Genomic DNA, 23,763 nt, shown 5'->3' with positions numbered 1-23,763 from the left:
GGACGGACGACCGACTGGCCGACCGCCCGCCCGCCCTCCCGTCCACCGGTCACGGAACGTTGCCGCGGCGTGCACCGGCTTCAGTCGAACGCCGTTCTCTCGTTTGTGCGCGTGCTCCGCGCCAGTGTGCGAGTTTCCGTGTGTGTCGTTAAATAATATCATCCAAAATAGTCCGCGCGTCGTCAGTTTGTTTGATTTCGTTGTTTCTGGTTTTTTTTCCGAATAATTTCACATCAGTTTCGAAATTCTTTTCGTGAGATAAAAATTATTATGTATTATCGCACTTAAGGCATCTGCGGCGTTCCGTGTGCGATCGTCTCTGTGTGCGTGTTTCGGTGCGCCGTGTCCGTGTGCCGTTCAAATTTGGATTTTGTACACCTACCACGGTCGTGGTGACGGACCAGAGGGATGTGTTATCCGTTCCACGAGTGTTGAAGGTAAATACTAAACAATCGTTTTTTTATTATCCAATGTTAAATTGTTAACGATTTATTGATAGCGGATTTCCGTCGCCTTTCCAGCTTTCCGCACATTAATATTCGATCGTTGTGTTTATACACCACCACGACCACGTCATTAAAAGTATTTTATTATTCGGTAAACAATAATAATAATTATAGTATACCGCATTTACAGCCTATGGTTGGCGATCGGAAAATATCCGTAATTTATTATAATAGTATTGTAGGTTATAGATAGATTAAAATAAAATATTATTGAGTATTTCTAGGCATTTATTCGTGTTGTTTTCCACGGAACAGGGTACTTCAGATATTTATGTACTTTTCTGATGAAGAGTATACTTTGGATATTTTATTATTAGCGTTCTGCACACACGCCATTTATCTAATAATCATAAATCAATTACGAAGCACTTACCTTGATAATGAATATGCCTTATGATAAGAAATTAAAAACCATGTAAATAACGTAAACCAGGTATAATACGCTACCTACAGTACTTACCGAGATGATAATAGTATTATGATTACGTTGGTGGTTGGTACTAGAGGTATTAATTATAATACTCAAGTTGTTATTTTATGGAAATTAATCATTGAATCATTATAGTAATAATTTGATTAATAATTCTAGGAATTCGTATAATATGATAAACTGTTAAGTACTTTAATGTAACTTCTAATATTATTGAAGTATTATCACGTATGACTGTTAATAGAAACAAATAATTTGCGATTTATTTTTGAAATACTAGGTGTACTAATTTAAAAAAAGTTATGTTTTTATTATTGGTTGATGAATATAAGTACCTACTATACACTCGAAACATTATTGTCTGTTATTAATGTATCTGCATTACGATTTACATTTTTTAATAGCCATACTAACGTAAAAATAGGATCTTTAAATAATAAACAGCGTCTCTTGAGTCTTGACATTCTCTTGACTAAGCGTCTTTATCCTATAAGTAATAACTAATAAGATACTAACAACAACTAGATATAGGTAATAATATAAGTAACCAACGAATAAATTATTAGTTTTTAAATTTTAATGAACTATTGTAATATATCAAACTGTTTTTATTATACAAATGTATACTATCAAACAAAAGTAATTATACCTATTATTATTACCTATTGGAAAATACATTTTTGTATTAGTTTTGAAATAATTATTGAATTATACAGAAAATCACAAATTGTATTATGAAATAGCATTTTTTACTTAGTATTATGGTGGGGGACACTAAAATTATTATACATTAGGTATAAGCATAGCCTTTTTTTAATAGGTAGGTATTTATTTTATAGGTACCTAACTATGGGCCCTTTGATAAATACTAACCAGCCAATTACGTAATTATATGTCATAAGATAAATAAATAAAATAGGTATAACAAAAATTATTTCTGTAAAATAATATAGCAAACAATTATAGGAGTATCATTACCTATTCATTACTATACTATATATTCAAATTTATTTTTTTCATATTTGAAAATATAAGGTTAATAAAAAATTAATTATAGTAAATACTTAAATAGAAACAAATTAATTGGTCCATACGGGAGAGGTCCAATCGCCTCCCCCACCTGCATCTCACATATACGTAATTGATATAATGTATAGGTAATGAACAAAATTGTAGAAGTAGAAATTCATCATATTTTAGTCAAATTTTTAATACCTTATATTATAAGTCGGTAAATTTGTTTACATGATAGCCTTTTAGTGCATTGGAGACTGAAAAGTGCTGAAAAGCCAATATTGCGTCTTCGGGTAGTCTGAACTATGAACAATAATTATAGCACAAGATTATTGGATCTTTTATTTATTCACCTGCTTCCTATCCCACCTTATGGTAGATCATAATGATAAATATATTATCATAATCAATTAATGTAATTTATTCTTTCACAATCAATAGTAATCTCAACACCAACATAAATTTTATTACCTACCATGGTAAGGTGTTTGTTTTTCAATTATGATGTTTATAAATTTACAATAATTGTCTTCATTATTTACCTCGTTATCAAAATGTCAACTGATTTTTTTGGAAAATACAGTATAAACATTTTTTTTTCATTATTATACCTTATTATATTTTTATAGATACATACAATTTTAGTGTCGTCAGGTATTATATTCATTAGATAAACATAGTATGTAGGTATCTTGATATCAAACAAATTCTTTATTGTTCCTGTAGTACTCGTAAATGTAGTATGGCACCTAATTTCTTCCTATAATTACAAATCTAAAAAAAAATGTATTTAAAATATTGCATATATCGTAAATAGGTATGTCAATTATTGCAATTTTGTAAAATTACCAAGTACTAAGAAATACGCTCGAGTGAATAATTTGTTGATATTATACTAAATTTAATACTTAACAGTTTTAATAATGTTCATAATTGCACCAAAACCTCGACTTGTCGTAACTCGTTATTTATTAGGTAATCCGTTTTATTTATATTAAACAATCATTTTGTAATATTTAATTTTTTTGGACATCATTTCCTAACATATCTAGTTATATGATGAAAGTATACTTAATCATTAATCTGTAAATAAGTATTGGTAATAACTGAAAATAAAAAATTCAACAATGCAACGTTATAAAAATGTTGTATACCTTATTCTAATGTTATTTTTCAATATAAGTATATAAGCGTGATTATGATTGGTTGTTCAATATGAGTGTTTAATCAGTATACGATAACCATTTGTGTGAATATTCAATGTTTAATAATTTTAAGTCTGGTTTAATGTTAGTAGGTATACAGTTAGAAAAATATAACATTTTGGCAGTTAATTTACATAATATTATACTAAAAATAACATTTCATTGTTGTATTTTCTAATCTATCGTAATTTTAAATGTTCTTTTTAAATTATTGGTCACAAAAATATTGTATGTACCTAATATATTTTAACTAGGTATTTATAAAAATGTAAAAATTGAACCACTAGCTATATATAATTAGATGTTGCAGAATAGTTTTCAAATGCTAAATCTTTAACACCACCTTTATCAAATCGACTTATTGTGATTATTAAATTTAAGAACAAATTAAAAATATATTTAAATTGAAAAAAAAATAGTTCAAAAATTAAAATCGCTTAAAAATGTATATTATAATATTAAACTGTGTAACAATTTTAAATTAATACACTTCACCTCTTTATATTATCTTATCTTTATTTTACGCATGTTAGATATTTATTATTTAAGTAATATAATCAAAAATATAAAAAATATCTGTTGTATTAAAACAGAATTTAGCTTAATGCCTTAAAGTAGGTACTTTACTAATAAAGAAATAACTGTGTTTTTTATCTTATAGAAATGTATTTTTCTTTTTATATATTTTTATTTGAACGCCATGCAATAGTTATAAGTTATTGTGCTGATTAGTGAAAAGTTAAAGAATTAAATGAATATTTTTAGTGTTGAATAATCTAATATAGCCTAAATAGGTAGGTACTATTATAACGTATACCTAAATATGAGCAATCGCTAACTAAGTAACACTAATCTTGCAATCTTTGAATCTTTCTTAAATAATATTAAGTCCCCTTTTAAAGCGTGTAAAATTAAAATAACTATGATTGATGTGTCGTCATTAAAATTAGAGTATAGTATAAGTAGTATTTACCTTGTAATTCGCAAACCCAATGATTTCTAAAAATCAAATACGTATTGTCTTTTTGCGATCACCTAGGGTATAATCAATAAAAATATTATGATACAATTATTTGTTGATTATACCTATATTTATGATATTTGATAAATTATATAATAATTATTGTATTTCAATAGTAAGTTAGTTCTTGTAATAACTTGTAACTTGTTACCTAAGTATTCATTTCATTTGATTCTTGTATTTTCCTTTATCATTATTTTTATACTTGTCTATATCAATTAATATAATAATTGTATGGTACGTTCATACTGTAAGAGCTCTTAAATTAAAAGATATTTTCAATTCGAAATTTCTATCGTTTTATTAAAAATACAATGCCTACATAAACTGACAATTTTTAATAATAACATGGTGGTTTTTAGGATTTTGAAATATTTAATAATAGGTATTATAAGACTAATTAAAGAAACTGCTACAACGTCAAACATAAATCAAGTTAAATATATTTCTTTAATCCTTAATTTTGGATTGTCCAAATCACGTGATTTGTTTGATGTGATGTCATTTTGTTAACACGGAAATAATTTCAATTTATCTGTAAAAATAACTATCACCCTACTCGGATGAACCTTCACTCAGAATAATTATTAAATTAGATGATTTAACTGCTACATCTGAATTGTTTCACTACCTAAAAATTAATTAATATTCGAATATCGATTCTTGATATTTTGCAGCACACATTCAAATTGGTTACCACTTGGATTTTAAAAATTAATTGAAAATTTAAACAGCTGTTATAAAAAAAAGTTGAAATATAACTTAAAAATACTGTTATTGTTTAGATTATCTAATAATATTCCTCATAATTTACGAGTACCTATATAAACAAAAACATTAGAATTAGAATTACTATCAAAATATTTGAAAATATTTAACAATACAGTAAAAAGTGTTGACTGTTTGTATAATGAAATAAATAAATTAGTTTACTGTCTATAACTTTAAATAAGGAGATACATACCTACATCAAACAAAAAATGTACAGTTTATGACACTGCTCCAAAAGCGTAGCTTGTGGTGGGTGCAGCAGTTCATTACAATGCTATGTTATTATATTATATAGGCACAATACAATATTCAATTTTTAAATTATAACAATGAAACAAATTAATAATGTTTTCATAATGTTATATGGTTTAAATTAAGTTATTTAAATTATTATTTTAAATAAATACTTATATATGCTTAATACTTAAATTGTATTAAAATGAATCCCTAAATAAAACGAATATTATAATTTATAATATATATTATATATATTATAACCATTTTCTAACAACAAAAATGGCATTTTTTTCGCCAGGAACTAATTAGAATATACTACAGTATATGTTTATTACAAGATGAAAACCAACTAATAAAAATATTCCTGATTTATCATTGATTTAAAATGTCCAATAATTTATCTCATTTGTTTATGTAGGTAGTAAGTGTAATATCCAATTATTTGATCAAAATTATTATAAGAAAATTTATTTTGGTTTTCAATGTATATTATGACCTAAATGAATATTAGTATGAGATTATAAATTTAAAACCACGTATTACATAATAGAAAAGTGCACCTTGAATTTAGTTTTGTCTATTCTAAAGTATATAGTAGAAGCCTTGAAGACAGGTCGAGGAAGATGAATTCTCTATTGTGTTCAGCTGCAAAATATTTTAAACAGCGTTTTTTTTTTGTCCATTAAATGAACATTGTATGTGTATAGTGTTACTATCGGACAACAATAGTGTTCATTCACCTTGTGCCCAAAGCACGTGTGTCAATGAAGAATAATAATAAACCTATTCCGTGTGGTCCCGGATAGAAATAGTAAAAGTAAGATCTAAGTAAATTCTATTCAATATAAATACGTTCATTACATTTACCCAGATATTTACGCATGTAGTAAATACAGGTTAATTGCATTTATTCATAATATATGAGAGAATATCAGAAAATTACCGGCTACATCGATGATTCAGTAGCTCCGATCATGATAAATTAAGAAATATTTACATAATATATAATAAGAACCATCCAACATGTGAAAATATAACTGCCTTTGTGACTTTCCGTGATAATTCTGCTATCGGGTGCAGTAAAACCTATTAGGGATACATTGTATCACAGTATCAGTGCTTCTGTGGCTTCCAGAAAATATTGTCAGGTATTAATTAAGGTATAATTTATTTATATAGTTAAGCTATATCTAACCCAATATAGCATAAGTACCTATACTTGAATCCTTCAAAAATAGTTAATTTAGTTTTACTCATTATTGTACAATTAATATTATGTTTATTTATTTTCATTATGACGCAATAACAGTAAAAGTACTAAATTAATATCTATAGGTAGTTTTGAGGGGCAAAATAATTAATAATATTAATAATAATATATTTTTTGATTAATCTATGTAATATAAAGTAATATACATGTACCTAATGGAATTGTAGTTAGTACAGTTATATACAGTAAAATTACCGTGTAAAAAATAAAGTATTTTTATTTCCTAAAAGTAGTGTTGTATAAATGTATCAAAACATGTATTCCGTTAACCTTTTTAACTGTAATTTAGTTACACGGTATTTAATATATAATATTATCACAAGATTTAATAGACACCCTACCTACCTACTGTATATAAGTTACAATGTACACATTAATTTATATAATTAAAAGAAATTTAATAAAATTTGAAATCTATAACTTCTATTACTTGACATGTTTTATAATATATATATATACATACATACATAAGAGTTGAAATAATTTATTACAATATCATCGTGTGTTAATGATTTATTTATTATTAAATAGATGAAACAATACTTAACTAATTTTATTATTTAGACTTTTTAGGCACTATAATTAGATATTATCTTATAATTATTTAATTCAGTTGAAAGAATTAATAAGGTTTTTTTTAAATAAACTACTTCATTTTTAAATATTTATTTTCCGGGTTATTGTCTGTAAATTTTAAAATACCATACAACATAAATACAAATTATGAAAAATGTATTCAACGTTATATGAATAATCTACTCATAATGAGAGTTTCAAAATTCATGAGGATTATACCTCAAATTATGTCTGTACCTCTGGTATATTTGTCAACTACTGCAGTATGTACCTATTACGCATTATTTATATAAAATAGTATGATAAGAAAATTAAATTTTTAACTTTTTTACAAGGTTTCAGTATTTAATTGAAACGTATCGATCCTTTTTGAATCATTGTTTTTATGTGGTATAAGGATAGAGTTAATCAGATAAGTATTATAGGTACTTTTCTATCAGCTAAAATGTATATACATATAAGTGTTTCATGCAGAACTTGATACCCACCTCGTCATCACATTTATAGAATACATTTTTTTTTTATCTTCAATGACGTATCGAATGACAACACACAATATAATATTCAAAATGCATAATATTTTTAGTCTGAGTAGGTATATCGATTAGTATTAGGCACGTACTTGTCGTGTAGAAAATCACGGTGTGGCGGGGTCGGTATATACTTACAGGAGGTTAGGACGCGTATGTGGTGCGTAGAAGGGAAAAGAAAAAAAATTTTAAGGTATGTTTTTTTGTTGCATAATTAAAACAGAATGTTGAAAAAATATTAAAAATAATATCAAAAACCAAAAGAAAAAAATTTAAATGTTGACCGATCTTTTTTACAACAACAGTGGACTGCAGCTACTGTAGCAGAAAAAGGCGACTCACTTGTGAGTCGTGATGCCTGTAACAGTGCTTCGGCGGTGTTGACGACCTTCCGCCATCGTTATTGCTGCTGCAATTTATAGATTTTTTTCGATCATCAGTCGCGCTCCATTAACGGTCGTTCGCATTTTCTTATTAAATTTTTTTTTTTTGTAATGTCCGTTTGTTTTGGACAAATCCGGATTATAAATCTTTACAACAATATACATTGTGTTTGCATCTGAGGAGTGGAAGGAAATTATGACATAGACATGACTATTTCTTTTATATAACTCATCTTCAACATATTTTAGTTGACATCCGTAAAAACACAGTGTTTGTGTTCATTAAATTCGGATCTCTAATCAATAGGCTTGGAAAACTTTCAAGTATATTTTCTTTTTCTTTTTCAAAATTTTAAATGTACCTATTAAATAAAAATTGTTAAGTAATAAATGAAAAAATATTGAAAACATATGTTAGTGCATAAAAATATATAAGAGCTAATCTCAATATATTACTATATGCAAATTCACAATGGAGTCAATGGACATTCGTTTGTTATCGGCCTGTAATATACTCATCTACTAAGTGCTCAAATGCCAACAAGATTTACGCAATTTCTGATCGAAAGTTTTGTTATTGTTCTTATCATTTTCAATATCACCATTTTCACTTTGAGTTTTTTTTTAACTAAAACTGGTATTTTAGAGACTTATTTCTGGTACTTTGGTTTCCTATTAAAATGCAAGTATCTATAAAGATTTTAGTTATAAAACAATTAGGAGTTAGTTAGTTATACTATATTTCAATAAAATAATAATATAATTAAATACAGTATTCATCTTACATATAAGCATATTGAAATATCATAATAATTTAGATTAAATGTGTTTAAACATAAATCCATCTAATTTGTTTACTTAATGTGCCTAAAATGTTTATTAAAAAATAAAAACACAATTATAGTTGTATACTTACTCGTATATAATTTATATTTTGTTTTGTGTTGATACAATAATTATTTTATTTAACTATTTGAATTAAAATAAATTAATATTTTACACTTAAATTTAAGTTCTAAGATCGTTCTACAAAATTACATATTAGTTATTATGATAGGTAATATTAATAAATATTCACTACATTGCGCCTTTATTATTACCTTTAAAATTATTACAAACTATACAAAAGCTTTTATTTTTTTAAATTTAAGTTTACAGCCTGTTTTGTAAGTATACATTTAAATTTTGTATTTAAAACTTTTCATCGGGAAGTAAATTAACTTAAATAGTTGAAATAACATTTGGTTACTCTAACTCTTTAAAATTAACGATTAGTTTGACGAATCGTAAATATATTAGGTATTATGAACAATGGACATTATATTAGGTACCTAGGTAGGTATTTAGATTACAATGTTACGCCAGGTTCTATTTGCTTGCTTTCTAACTATATTAGTATTGTTAAAATAAATATACTTTAAGTTGGGGATATTAAATTTTAATATAAATTATCAACTTTTATAAACTCATTTAAACATTTCAAACCATATTAGTATTAGTAAATTGATTTATAGTTCGATTTACTGTGAAAAGTGATAACTAAGATGTGCATATATAATATATATATATATGTATTTAAAATTCAAAATGTGTACATAATAATATATTTTTATTTATTTTTATCCAAATTTGTAATTAAAAATATTAAATATGTAAAAAAAATTACCATTGTAATTATAGTTAAAGTAATTAGTATATTACTACCTATACCACTATTTATTCAATATGAGCAACCAATCTTTTAATTTTCTTACTGTGTAATTGACAATATCTAAGGTATCAATAAGAGAAAATGTTTGACATTCAAGTTTCCTAATAGAATTCTCAAAGAATGTGGTATTGGAGGATATGTACACAAATTTTTTTTTTTTTTTGTAAGGGGAACCCGCGGCAACATAGGTCATTGAGTGTGGGGTGGTACGGTAGGAGTTATTTTTGTATATTTGTTTGTAGGTTTTTAAGTGAGTTGGGTTGTAACACGTGTTTGTGTATGTGTGGCATGGATATGTTGCTAAAAATCCCGGGTGGTCACCCATCCGGAAGCAAGCAACTGCGACCGGTACGTACGCTCAGTGCGTTTCCGTAGATTGAGCGTACGACCACGCCTCACCAAGCCACGTACACTAATTATTTTTCAATGAAATACTTTTAATCAAATTTTGGGCATTTGCTACTGAAACATCAAATTCAAATTGTAAAATCTCATTTTTGACAACGGTGATTTTTTTAATTAAAGGAAAAATATTTAACAAAAATATATAACCGTATAAAGCATTCAGATGATTCTGAAGCGTATTTCTTTAGAAGAATATCGTTCGATTACCATCATAAATCAGTCATCACAACTATATATATTTATTAAATTCAAAATCATATTATTAAAAGTAAAAATATACCTATTAATTTAAATTATACACAATTCATTAATAACTATCATTTTCTAAACAAATAATTTTATTGATGTTTAAATCATGTATGTATGTTGTGTAATATATATATTTATGTGTGTTTATATTTAATGCACAGAAAAATTATAAATTTTAATATATTGTCGCGTATAAATAAAATACGCAATCATATGGATATAATAGTAATTTTTATTATTTATGATAAGCATATTATTATGATTCATGTTATTAGAATTAAAAGATTGGAAGTTGTTGCTCGAAAATCTATTATAAATATTAATATAAATAAAGATGTTTTTCATGACAAACAGTTATTTAGTCCAAGATTAACAATTAGTTTTGAAAATCTTGGAACTCTTTCTGTCTTCGACCTGATTGTGACGGTCGGTTATTAAATATACAGAGTGTCCCGCGAAGATTTACCCATTGCGATTTAACGCATATTCACGAAATAATAGAGATATCAAAATTCTGGTTTTCAATTAGGTTCTCAGGGATAAGAACTACAATTATTTAATTTATTTTAATGTTTTTGTCAAAAATTTAAAAAATATATTTTTTTATTTAATTATTTCCAAAAAAAAAAAAAAGATAACCATTTGGTAGAGTTTATTTTTCTGAAAATATTTTACGATTCAGCATTTTATTTTATTAATTTCCCGATTTTTAATATTTTTTCTAGTTTTGAAGAAATAAAATATGATCATAGGTTATAGGTAACTATATAAGGATCACGGAAAGTATTCGACCGGCCGTATGGGAATGCGCGAGGCGCGGCGGGTCACATGATTGATAACATTACGGTGTTAAATAATTCGCATTTTTTCTCAAAACTAAAAAAAAAAATTTTAAATCAGGAAATTCGGAAGGAAATTAATGAAATTAAAATTTTCAAACGTCAATAGTTTCAGAAAAATAAACTCTACAAAATATGGTCAATTTTTTTGGAAATAATTAGATAAAAAAATATATTTTCTAACTTTTTTACCTAAACATTAAAATATGAAATAATTGTTGTTCTTATCCCTGCGAGTCTTATTACAAAACCAGAATTTCGATATCACCATTATGTCGGGAGGTATCGCAATGGGTAAATCCTCACGGAGCACCCTGTATATACTCCAACTAGACGATAAATGAATTATTTTTTAAATCAGGTACTACCATACGTTTTGTTTAAGGCTGAGTTTTATCACAATTTGTATATTAAACGTTTCGTATTGTAATATATTACCTATAACAGAAACGTTATTATGAGTTATGAAATAAAAAACAATTTTGAATGAATGTACAGTAATTGACATCTTGGCATTTAGATAATACATCTATATAAAAAGTTAACCTCTAAAAAACTTACCTTGAAATAATTTTTCTCAAAAGAACACTTCTACGTACCGGAGAGTTCTTAATTCTCTATCGTCTCTATGGTCTATTCACTAGTATCTACAGTATTTATACTATAAGAAATTAATAACCGTAAAATTATATTAAATATCATAGTATCTACCTATTAATTTTTAATTTTAATTTCTATATTTTTTTAACACAATATTTCAAGGATTAATATTATCTATCAACAATTGTCAAAAAAAACTTTAATAAAATACTTTTTTTTTTTATTGATTTTTACTCAAGAAATAGGTACATTATCTTTTTTACCACAAATAGCATATTCCCGATGACTAAGCGAAACGACTAGAAAATGACCGGAACAGGTCAGTTCTATAATGGCGATGTGTTTTTATTGTAGAAGGGTATAATATGAAAACATTGATATTTGTCTAACAAAAGAGATGAATTTAGAATGTTATAAGAATGTGGAATAAGGCATATGTAGTGTACTATATAACGCGTCTAATAAAAATGCAGGCAGAATCTTTTTATTACTCGACGCCATATGAATTTTTTTAATAACAAGGACTGCAATCATTATTACTATATGTATGTGTGTATGCATGTGTATACATATAGTGATTACTTGAGTGTGCGATGTCTACCAAACAAGGTCATTGAAAACATCATACTATTCATCCACGTGAATACTTAATAATAATTAGATCGATGCAGTGGCGTAGCCTGGAGGAGGGCTGAGGGGGCTGCAGCCCCCCCCCCCCCGAAATGTTAATAAAATTTAAAAATTATTTCAATGGTCTACAATATTCACTCAAAAAGTCTTAAATTGTATTTTACTAATTTTAATTTGTCATCTTTATTTTGTTAGTTTTCTGTAGCTTCGGCCGTGCTAATAGGTATTTAGTGCACCGCTGTGTAAAAAATTGATCAGCCCCCCCCCCCCCCCCCCGAAAAAAATCCTGGCTACGCCGCTGGATCGATGTGATTACAACAAAGTTAATGACCAAGTAATTCTAATTATGTTGCATTAAAATATAACTTTAATCGTATGTTGGGGTGTTGTATATTGAGCTAAACAGTTCCCACTCGGTCCTAATTTTTTTCAGGTGAAAAAAAATAACAGTATGTTTAAAAATTGTTGTTTACAACAATATTATCTTAATGTGTTAATATAATATAAATTTTATTTTGTTTTTCGTCTTATATACACAAATTATAACATAATACATCTGGTATAGACGCCTTATAAAAAATATGCACATAAGTTAAACTCAACAAACATAGTTTGATTTTAATGTGTATTAACTTTGTTCGTTTTAGAACGAGCTAGTATCCATAACCTCGGAAGTTCTGTAATTAAATAAACTACGAGATAAACTATAAATTAGCTTAATATATTTTTCTTTTTAAAGTGTAGTTTTTATCTATAAATGTATTTACGAATTACACTGTGAACGAATGAAAACTAACATTTTAAAGGTTTGTAGGATATTTTGTTTATCTGACAAAAATTTAAAACTGATTCTTAGACTTACAAAAGTATTGTATGTGTACAATTACTATACATAGGACATACCTATACTGTATACTGTTATTCAATGTCGATGACATAAATATATCTCAGTATAGATAATAATTGGTTATATATTATAATCATACTACATCGTGTATACCAAATATTGTAATAAATTATGTACTTTTATAATGATATACTTAACCTTATTCTAAATTAAAATATAATAAAAAAAAACACTTGTGATGAACAATGTTGCTGTAGAATAACAATGTATACATTATTCAGTATACATAACCTTAGAATTTAAATTAAGTATTAAAAAATAATTTCTTTTGTTCTCATTAAATTTATAAGTCATTATTTGTATAGGTGCCTATTTAAGATATAAAATTTTGAAAAAATGCATGCATGGTTTTTATTTATGTTCTGCAAATATTAATCCGCATATTTATATATTCTGTGGATTACGACAAATAATATAAAATTGCAATCAAACTAGTATTTTTAGATCAAATTATGATGATTTATTAAAATTATTTATAAAGTAAATATTATAAGAACCTACCATAGGTATATTAAGTAATTGATAATATTTTAATAACCTTGAAGTAAACCCATTACCCATAATATTATATGATAATGGGACTTATGATTACAAATATATGACAAATTATGTCTTATACCCTTCTTTATATTCTATTTTTGGATTGATCTATTATAGTTGAATCAAGTTTGTATTTCAAACTACAATTTTTACCATTATGTTTTTCAAATAGACGGAAAATTATAGCAAAATAATTACCAACCAGTATTATATTATATTTGAATCATTTATTAATTCTTAACTTGAAAACGAATAAAACATTATTATATTACTAGGTATTACATTACAAATTATTAATAATCCAATGCAACTATAAAATACCTACTAGGGTGGTCCTTAATTTCACACTTTTGAATTTTCATTGCTGGACCCTCCCATTTTTTTTATTATCATATAAAAGTTATATGGAAGAAATTTGGTCATAACTACTCACCCCCTTCCCGTGCCCCAAGAGACTTAAATATAGGACAGAGGGTAGTTAAACGGTTTTTTACATTTTATTCGAAAACTATAAGGTTTATCATAAAAATGTATTGAACTTAAATTGTAGAAAAAATTAAGTTCTATAAAAAATGTATTTACAACATTTTTCGTAAATCTAATATTTCCCCCTAAAAATTAATTTCTTTTGGTTTTTTTGACAGAATTGAATTTTTTTTGCAATTGTTTCAATGTATAATATTAATAAAATGTATGTAATAATAAACCAATTAATTTAAGTTGTATTTCTAAGTAGTTTAATCTTCAAATGGTGTACTCAAAACTTGTCTTGTACATTTTTCATACGTTTTTCTATATTTTTGAATAACCTAAAATTAAATACATAATGCAATTAGTTGTATAAAATTACATTTATTATAGATAAAACTTTTTGTAACCCACTTGAAGTAAAAATTGTTTTTGGTTTTCATTTTTAGTGAATTTATCGTTGAAATCCTCCATAAGCTTTACTCCCCTTTCAGCTGTATCATTAACGATTTGTAACGAATCTATTGTTCTTTTTGCAGACTGGTATGCAAAATTATCATTCAACGTAGTTGGGTTCATTTTCAGGTACTCCGAAGAAATTCCGAATCTTTTAAATATTTTATATGACTTATAACTTAACAAATTCACAGGTAGTTCTTTATTTAAAAATTCGTCCACGTCTTCTAACTTCAAACATAATTTTTTTGGTCCTGATAAAAATTCGTCTTCCAATCCTGGTGTTAATTCTATTTGTTCTTGGTACTTCAACAATTTGTCAGCCATTTTTTTTCTGACATCAAATGAAATCCTTTCATCAAATATAGCAAATACGGCACATTCTTCATTTAGGTACCATAAATGATTTAAAAATTTTGACAAACACGCATCTGCAATTTTTTTATCATCACTTTTATATTCGTTTAAAGTTCGTATAAAATGTATATCGTTAAATGGTGCTTCGCTAACATTTGTAACTGTAAACCAATATTTAATATAATTTTTAACAATAAATGCACTAATTCGCACTATAGCATTTTCTTCATTTTTTTTAATTTGTAATTCAGTTCGTAGTAAAAATATTTTCAGACAGTAAATACATTTTGCCATCCACCTTGCCTGATGACATGCACCCGGTCGACGAATTTTCATGCCACCAGGTGGAGTTTCTCCAAGTATAATAATAACTAGTTCAATTAATTCTTTGTAATCGTCTCTAGGATGGTCTTCGGTAATTTTTTTTAAACAAAATGAAACAATTTCTTCACGTATTGGGGAAATTATTTTTTCAAAATTTTTATTTGTATTCCAAACTAATATTTTTGTTTTATCAATTTTATTCCATGAATTTTGAAAGCGTTTAAAGATTGGTATGATTGGTCCAGACGATACGTATAATTTCGCCTCGTTAAATGCAGCCTGGATAATCAACTCCGAAACGTGATGCCTACAAGCAAAATAAATAATGTCTCTGTTCAATTTCTGCTCCAAAAGTGTAGATGCCCCATTTAGTCTGCCGGTATTTGATGCAGTAGTGTCAAATACAAAACCTTGTACCTTATCAAGCAAAGACCATTTTTCTAAAGAATCATATACAGCTGATGATATTTCACTTCCTGTTCCTGATGGGATTTCTGGAACTCCAAGAAGTTGTTCTCCATTTGGCGTTGAGACAATTACTGGAAGACGATCAACTTTTTCTTGATTAGTTAAGCCAGGAAGTAATTTTGTATCCCAATGTACAATAACAAAATCTACATTTAAGCTAACAAAATCTGAACGAACTTTTTCTGCAATTTCTTTTCGAATACTTTCTCTGCTATTTCTAATAGATGTTCTATTAATAATATAATTAGCCGGATTTAAAGAAAGACTTTCTATACATGCTGTTAATAAATGTACTGCGTCTCTATCACTGACCTTACACTTGTCTAAAGCTGCGGAAAGCCTAGATGTCATGATTGATTTGGTTGCTCTTTGTACTCCAGATGAACCCGGTATATATTCAATTTCTTCATATTCTGAATGTAAACTACATTCTGGGTCTTCCTCTTCCTCGGAACTAGTGAATGCCGGTGTTTCAACTATAATATAATAATAAAATAATGTATAATATGATCAATAAATGAAAAGCTACAATAGGTAGTTGAATGTTTTTCAGTATTAAAATTTTAATAATTACCTAGTTCAATATTTGAAAGTTCAGCTTCATATTTTCGTCGTTTTGTTGCCTCTTTATTTTTTCTAATAATTTGTCTTTTTTCTTTTTTCATAAGTTGCATATCAACTCCTAGCAAACAACCTGGACGACCTGGCATTCTTTGTGAACGTAAAAATTCTTTATCAATTTCGATTTTCATAATGTCAAATGCATTTGCATGTGCTATGTCAAATAAGCTGTCTAATTGTTTTTCAAACTCTTTAATCTGAGATTTGTATGTTTCACTTTTCCGTTCTTTATGTTTATCGAGAGTTCGCCATAATTCATACGACTTTTTTAATTTCTTCATACAATCTGCTCGATCTTTAATTGGAATTCGTGCTTTTTTCCAGAATATGATACATTCGTCAATAGCTAAATATGCACTTTCTGACAAATTCATTTTCACTATTCGCATATTAAAAAATAAAACTTTCATACAGTCTCTTAGTGTAGGTAGTTTACTGCCGAGAATTTGATTATCCATTGATCCAATCAAATATATTGTCTTTCGTGGCATTTTTAACAAACGTCGAAAATTTTAATAAATACAAAAAAACAATTTAAAAACTTAACTTTAAATAGAAACAATAAATTAATATCATTAATATCATACACAATACACATTACATGACGTTACGACGATCACGGGTTGACTAACAGAAAATATTCACAAATTCTATGGAAACTATTTAAAGATAAATCGCAATATATAATAATTGATAAGATAACTGAGTTATTGGACTCAATAAAATAGGTATTAACTAAATGGTATATACAATATTCCCATGTTAATATAAATGTCGATAATAATTTTATCAGACCAAATTTCATCTGCAGTTACTATCTATGAAATGATGTATATATAAATTTAATAATAATAAATAATAATATATAATTAATTACAAAAGGTGGTGTATTTTCCCAAATAAATCAAATATTTTATATTTTATTATTTATTATATAGTATAATAGATTTACGAAAAATGTTGTAAATACATTTTTTATAGAACTTAATTTGTTCTACAATTTAAGTTCAATACATTTTTATGATAAATCTTATAGTTTTCGAATAAAATGTAAAAAACCGTTTAACTACCCTCTGTCCTATATTTAAGTCTCTTGGGGCACGGGAAGGGGGTGAGTAGTTATGCCCAAATTTCTTCCATATAAATTTTATATGATAATAAAAAAAATGGGAGGGTCCAGCAATAAAAACAATAATATTTTTTTTTATCTTCTATAACTAAGGACCACCCTAATACCTACCCTAAAAATCGAATTTACGTTCCAATTATTTACGCACTCTTAATATCGGCTGTTACACTTGCATTACTATTAGGTTGTTAAAAAAAAATTTTAAGTTGAATTTAAATGGCTTTGCTATATTAGTTTATTGTTGTACCCTCATAAGTCAAGGCCGATAGTAAGCTAAACGACGTGGGGCAGTGTCTGGGAATCTACAAGATAGGAACAGGTTGTTCGATGGAGCCACTGAAGTAGCTTCATTGCTGAGGTATTTATTTTTTTTCACGACGATCATCCTTTTGTTTTTCTTCGCTTCATTGGAATCACGTTCTACAATACTAGTAATTACTAACGCATTGTCTTGGTAGGAAATAGTCTGCTGAGCTTGTGAAAAAAAAAAGTAACCAATAGGTAACTATAATAAAGGTATCAAAAACATCGACCGTTGGCGCTTATAAATAAATAGACACTGCTTAATATATAATATTATATATCTTCATGCTAGGAATGTAAAAACAATAACGATATTCCTTTTTAACCAAACTTCATTAAAATTTAAAATCCAACATGAATTGAATTAATGTATTTTTTTTTTTTTTTAACAGCATGATGACAATCGTAGGTGTATCATACATAATATAGATATCATAAATTATAATTTCGTGATTTTAAGAAGAATATTTGAATATTAATAAATTTAAATTGATATATACTTAATAATTATATTTTAGTTATTTACAAGTCTTTTGATTGTAAACCTATTAAGGTATTATAAATTAGAAAGTGATAATTCACACCTATCGAGTATCGACATAAAAGTGTGTTCTTGTTGAGTATAACATTTTCATAATATACTCGCGTATAATAATATATTATAAATTGTGCAAAAACTCGTTTGTCAAAGTCATAGTTATAGTAAATCATGTTTAATTAAAACACAATCAGCGATATAAAATATTGAATGCCATTGCAATCGAATCTCATAAAGTCATAAGCATAAGAAACGATCTTTTACGAGTTCTTCAACATATCATCGTAAGTTTTGTGTCTATGTTCCTAATGAAATTATTATGATGACTGAGTACTCAATAAATGTAAATATGTTATTGAGTTATTGTATTATAATCTATAATATTTAAAATATAAATAGTTATAAATAATATACATGATTAATAATTGTTTGGTGAATAATATTTATCATAATATTTTGTTAAGCGATTTATACCGGTGATGGATATAGCTCCAAAATCAGTAGGTGCAATAGTTAGAAAATCATCGTTTAGCCTATTAACAATGATACAATAGGTATTATTCACATATTAAACATCTTAAACACTTATTGCAGATCCTATGTACAAAAATTAATAACGTTGAAAAATCGAGGAAATCATTGTGTTATCTATTTGGTTTTGTGTGGTCTTGTTTGTGTCACAAATAAAATAAACGACAGCTCCAAATATTTTATAAAAACAAAAAATCCACTTGTATAAATTGAGCATTAATAGATGCCGTAAATTATTTGCATATTTTATGATGTACGAATGTCTTAACTTTTAACAATAGGAAAACGCTCCGCTAATATAGTATTAATTTTATATCATTATGTATGTTGATACATAACAATATCGTGTAAACTACGGTGAGTAGACAAATACAATGATCGTCCTTTTCTTTATTACAAGGTATTATTTATCTTAAAAAAAAAAAATATTTGATGTAGAATTTTGCAATATTTGTTCTCTAATTATTACTCTTCTGTATTTATTACTGTGATCACTTTCATTCATTTTTCTCGTGCAAGTGGTATTGCAAATACACATTATTTACGGTATTCGGCGTAATTGTATAGCATTTAAAACAAGAACCTTCTTATTCAGTTTTTAATAACCTACACTTCAAGACCTTAAAATGGTAAATTGTCTAATTATGGTATTATTCAAATGTAATAATTAAAAATTACTCTTTATTTTTATACTGTATTTAAAATGCTCGTATTGTGCATTCACGTGTTCTTTCTATTTAAGCCGACGTAAATAGTAATAAAAGTATAAACTCTTTTATACAATAATTTGTTCAACTGTTTACTTATTAGTCATTACGTATTGGTTCAGTGTTGTTCAATAAAATTGATCACTCGATCTCTTTTTATCAATCAACATTTGTTACAGTTCTATCAAAACCATATTAACAATCACAATTATAATATTATCAATAACATCGCCAGCTTTGGGTATAAAATTACTTTAAACGATTTTTTAAATTAATTTTTTAACAACTGAGACACTAAATTATGGAAGTATATACATACATTTTTGAAACAATAAGATAAGTGAATGGAATTAAAAGATTTAGCAGGATTTATCTCGATATGCTGTGAAGTATTTCGATATCTGTATACCTACTACTATACCTATGTGATATTAGGTATATATCACACTTAATCTAAAATAATCATAATAAAAAATTAAACATTCAATTAAATTACCTGCTATAAAACTTGTACGTGGTTGTATGTTAGCTCTTTCTAGTTATATAAACTGACTATGATGTAGCCCATTTTTATCACAAATTTGTAAAAAAAAATGTAGGTAACAGCAACGATTAATAAAACTGTCAGTTTATAGTGTTGAACTACAGTGTGTACAGATTGTTGTAGTCATGAATTCATCTTATGTACTTACAAATTACAACTTGCATTATTTAAGTCATCGAAGCATAACAAAAAATGCATGTAGAATCTTCAGTTGATATTTGATTTATTTATTATTAAAGTATTTATTGTATACCCAAGCAATCATACCAACACATAAATACATAATTGATTCAAATTTGATTCGTATGTAATATGTCTTATATATTTTGCCTGTCATATCTTCTAACTGAATTTCATTCAAAACCAGTTATACTTTATAACTATACTCTATAGGTATAGTCTCTATATATATTATTTATATGATTTTAACAACGTGATATTAAAAACAATATAGTTATGTTAACTTTAATTTAACTCTTTAAAAAATGGCGTTCTCAATAAATAAATATGCATCACTACTTAAAAGAAAAATTATCATATATTATAATGTAATCGTACAATTATCAAAACTTAAATATGTTGGTGGTTGTTATTAATAAGTTAAAGTTTTAAGAAATTTGTTTGGCTCTTTTCAAAATGATAATTAAAAAATATATTATAATATGTCAAAATGTGTTTTTATCATAGCAGTATTCATACTCCACTAACGTAAGTATATGCATATATTCATTAAATAAAATACTTATCTATGTTTTTTTTAAGACTAGCATGACGTACTTTAGATAAATGTGTTAGCCGAAAATATAATATATAAATCTTAATCACAGTTTATTAAACAACTACCTAGTCATTTTAAAACCTATAAGAATAAGTATTATACTTATTAATATTATTCATGACACCTCAGTACCTCACACCTAGTTGATATTTTTTTTTACATTGATCCCTATATTAAAAAAATTGATTAGAGGTTTTGAACATTTATAACGTTTATGTGTTTTAACTAGATAAGCTGTGGAATTGTAATTTAATTTTTTGCCAGCAAGTGAATTCAAATATAAATTTTATGTGACTATGAAATAATTTTATAGACGAACTAGTTCTCATGTTTGATATATTTAACATTTTGCAAGAAAAAAAAGGTCTATTGAATATTGCTTTTTTCATTGTTTAGTTTATGCACAAAATAAAAATTTACTCATCATTACCCACACATTATTTTATAGTCGTAATATTATATATATTTTGTAGCATTGTGCATAGAACACGGTAACTTAGTATCCTCATAGAGTATGCTTTTCGTCATGTGTTTAGAAACTATTTTAAAAATACGATACCTACCTAGGTATATACTTATACGGGCTATACGACGATACCTTATGCACGGCTAAACACGTTCTGTTGGAATGAAATTGATATCTACCTAGAAATGTAAAAAGTATTATTTCCACATAAGTCTATAGTGTGTATACTTATACCTAGCTCTAAAAGAAATTTTAGGTTTTAGTTCTTACAGTCAATACTACCCGTAAGGCTACATTGCATACTAATATGTAATCTAACTCTGAACAACTAGCAGAGTAGGTGTTTAAAATAGTAAAAATTTTCTGAAATATGTAGGAACAATTGTATAGGTTATTATTTACGTACCCAACTATTTAATATTTTATTTGTACTTGGGTATGGTAAATAAAACATAATATATTTATTTTTTTTTTTTTATTTAATATAATAAAATGTTTCAGCATATTACATGCTATTACACAAGTTTATAAAACATAATATGCAGTATGGTTAGTTAGAAAAAAATATTTTGAAATAATAAATATAATATACTACCTATAATCGTTTTTAGTTAAAATTTCATCGAGCAGAAACTTTATAGATACTACTTTTCAGGGGGCAATTTGCATTTCACGGTACTGATTCTATTTATGTCATATGTCATATGTTTGATGTTTAATATTTATGTATATATTATATAAATATACTATAATTTAGGTTAGTTTAGGCTATTTATGTATGTATGTAATATATTTTATTTCCTTTTAATATTTTAATAAATCATTCAATGTCGTTTAATCTCACTTTGTTTTTTATTCATTTATTTTTTGAAAGGGGAGACAAATTATGTGTTCAAATTATATGTTAGTGGAAAAACCTGAATACCACGAAGATTACTACATTTATTAAACCCGTCATATTAGTAAAAGTAACATACTATTTTATCAAATATTATTAATTTCTTTTATCTGCTAAATTTCTGCTCGGTTTATGTTTTTATTTAAGTAATTATACAATGTGAATTTTAAAATAAAAAAGAGAATTATAAAGTAAAAATTAAAACATGATTAGCGTTTCTCGAATTTAGCTCTCTATAGTAGGTAGCCGTGTAAAAAATGATTATAACTTTAATGGGTTTTTGCATTTTTATGGCATCTTGTTGTATATAATCCTAAGAGGAAAAAACGGGACTGTGCAAAAATTATAAGCTTCATCATAAAGTAATTCATTACAAGTGCTTCAGACCTTTCAGGATTATGCCCAACGACTTAAGTGTACAACATGTATACGGCATTGACCAATAAGCTTAACATTATTACGAGTCCCGACTTAGCAATTATGTATATGAGTCATTTACTGTTATTATATCACTGAGAAACAGTTTAAAATATTCAAAAATAAATAAATATATTTTGATGTTGATATAAACGTAAAATATATTATTCATGAATTCAAATTTTACTGAAACCATAACTCAAAAGTATCATGTGTGTGTCAATATAATTTTATTGGTTTAATGGAAGTGTCGTAGAAACTAACTTGCAAAAATACTACATTAACCACATTTTCTCTATGTTATATTAACCGAGTTTCTATTGGAAAAAGAAACTATTGATCCAATTTTTTAAATAAAAATTTAAGTATAAAAATCTTGAAAATGTGTGTGTTTGATTAGATCATTATTATTGATTTCACATGTATTATTTAATTGAGATGAAAACTTTTACTTAAAAATCTTTTATACACGTGTACTAGGAACACGCACGTTTCTAAACTATAACCATTAAAAGCTACTACATAATATGTTTCCTATTGTTTTTTTATTTCTCATCATTTTCTATGCGTATAAATATTATAATCAACACTTTGAAGTATATAGGTAACTAATTATGTTTTACTAGAGTTAAAATATTAAACAAATTAACAGATTCGAAAACAATACATGATGAAAATTTAATCAAGTACCTAGAATGAATTAAAAATTATATCTATTTTTGAGTAAAAAACTCCCACAGTTTGATATTGGCATAACCGAAGAAAGTATAAATCTCTCGTCTTGTTATTTATACTTCATCTTTGTTGTATCATTATACTAGTTGGTAATAGTTCGAAAAACATTAGTGTTTTTTAATAAAGTCATAAATAATTCGAGAACATTGAAAACATCGCTTAACGTTAAAAAAAATGTTCATGGACCACTGCTATTTTA

General features: G+C 26.4%; 2 protein-coding genes across 5 annotated transcripts in view; one reads left to right on the top strand and one right to left on the bottom strand.

The window, feature by feature from the left end:
* The window catches only part of LOC107166366 (uncharacterized), a 102,947-nt gene that overhangs the window by 40,435 nt on the left and 38,749 nt on the right, over positions 1–23,763 (top strand). For 2 of the 4 annotated variants that reach the window (XM_089228656.1, XM_089228655.1), the window contains exon 1: positions 96–437. The exons of the other annotated variants lie outside the window; for them this stretch is intronic. The gene's annotated coding sequence lies outside the window, so the exon portion shown is untranslated. Of the gene's footprint in view, positions 1–95; positions 438–23,763 lie in introns of those variants that run through there. 4 annotated transcript variants of the gene reach the window in all.
* On the bottom strand, positions 14,120–17,484 carry LOC149055026 (uncharacterized). Its single transcript, XM_089229628.1, has 3 exons — positions 16,472–17,484; positions 14,707–16,373; positions 14,120–14,633 (listed from the first exon to the last, which is right to left on the bottom strand). The coding sequence occupies exons 1-3, from the start codon at positions 17,007–17,009 to the stop codon at positions 14,562–14,564; spliced, it is 2,277 nt and encodes a 758-aa protein (XP_089085754.1). The 5' UTR covers positions 17,010–17,484; the 3' UTR covers positions 14,120–14,561.

The sequence above is a fragment of the Diuraphis noxia genome, unplaced genomic scaffold (assembly GCF_037042655.1).
Source record: "Diuraphis noxia isolate RWA-SAM2 unplaced genomic scaffold, SU_Dnox_SAM2 contig0005, whole genome shotgun sequence".
Taxonomy (NCBI): domain Eukaryota; kingdom Metazoa; phylum Arthropoda; class Insecta; order Hemiptera; family Aphididae; genus Diuraphis; species Diuraphis noxia.
Note: the sequence above shows the minus strand (reverse complement) of the source record. Positions and strands in the feature narration are given on the sequence as shown.

Bases quoted from the DNA above. Each gene is read 5' to 3' on its own strand.
- LOC149055026 (XM_089229628.1), bottom strand. From the start codon at position 17,009: ATGCCACGAAAGACAATATATTTGATTGGATCAATGGATAATCAAATT. The intron at 16,374-16,471 runs GTAATTATTAAA...ATTATATTATAG, and splicing joins ACTTTCAAATATTGAACTAG to TTGAAACACCGGCATTCACT. The intron at 14,634-14,706 runs GTGGGTTACAAA...ATTTAATTTTAG, and splicing joins AAAAACAATTTTTACTTCAA to GTTATTCAAAAATATAGAAA.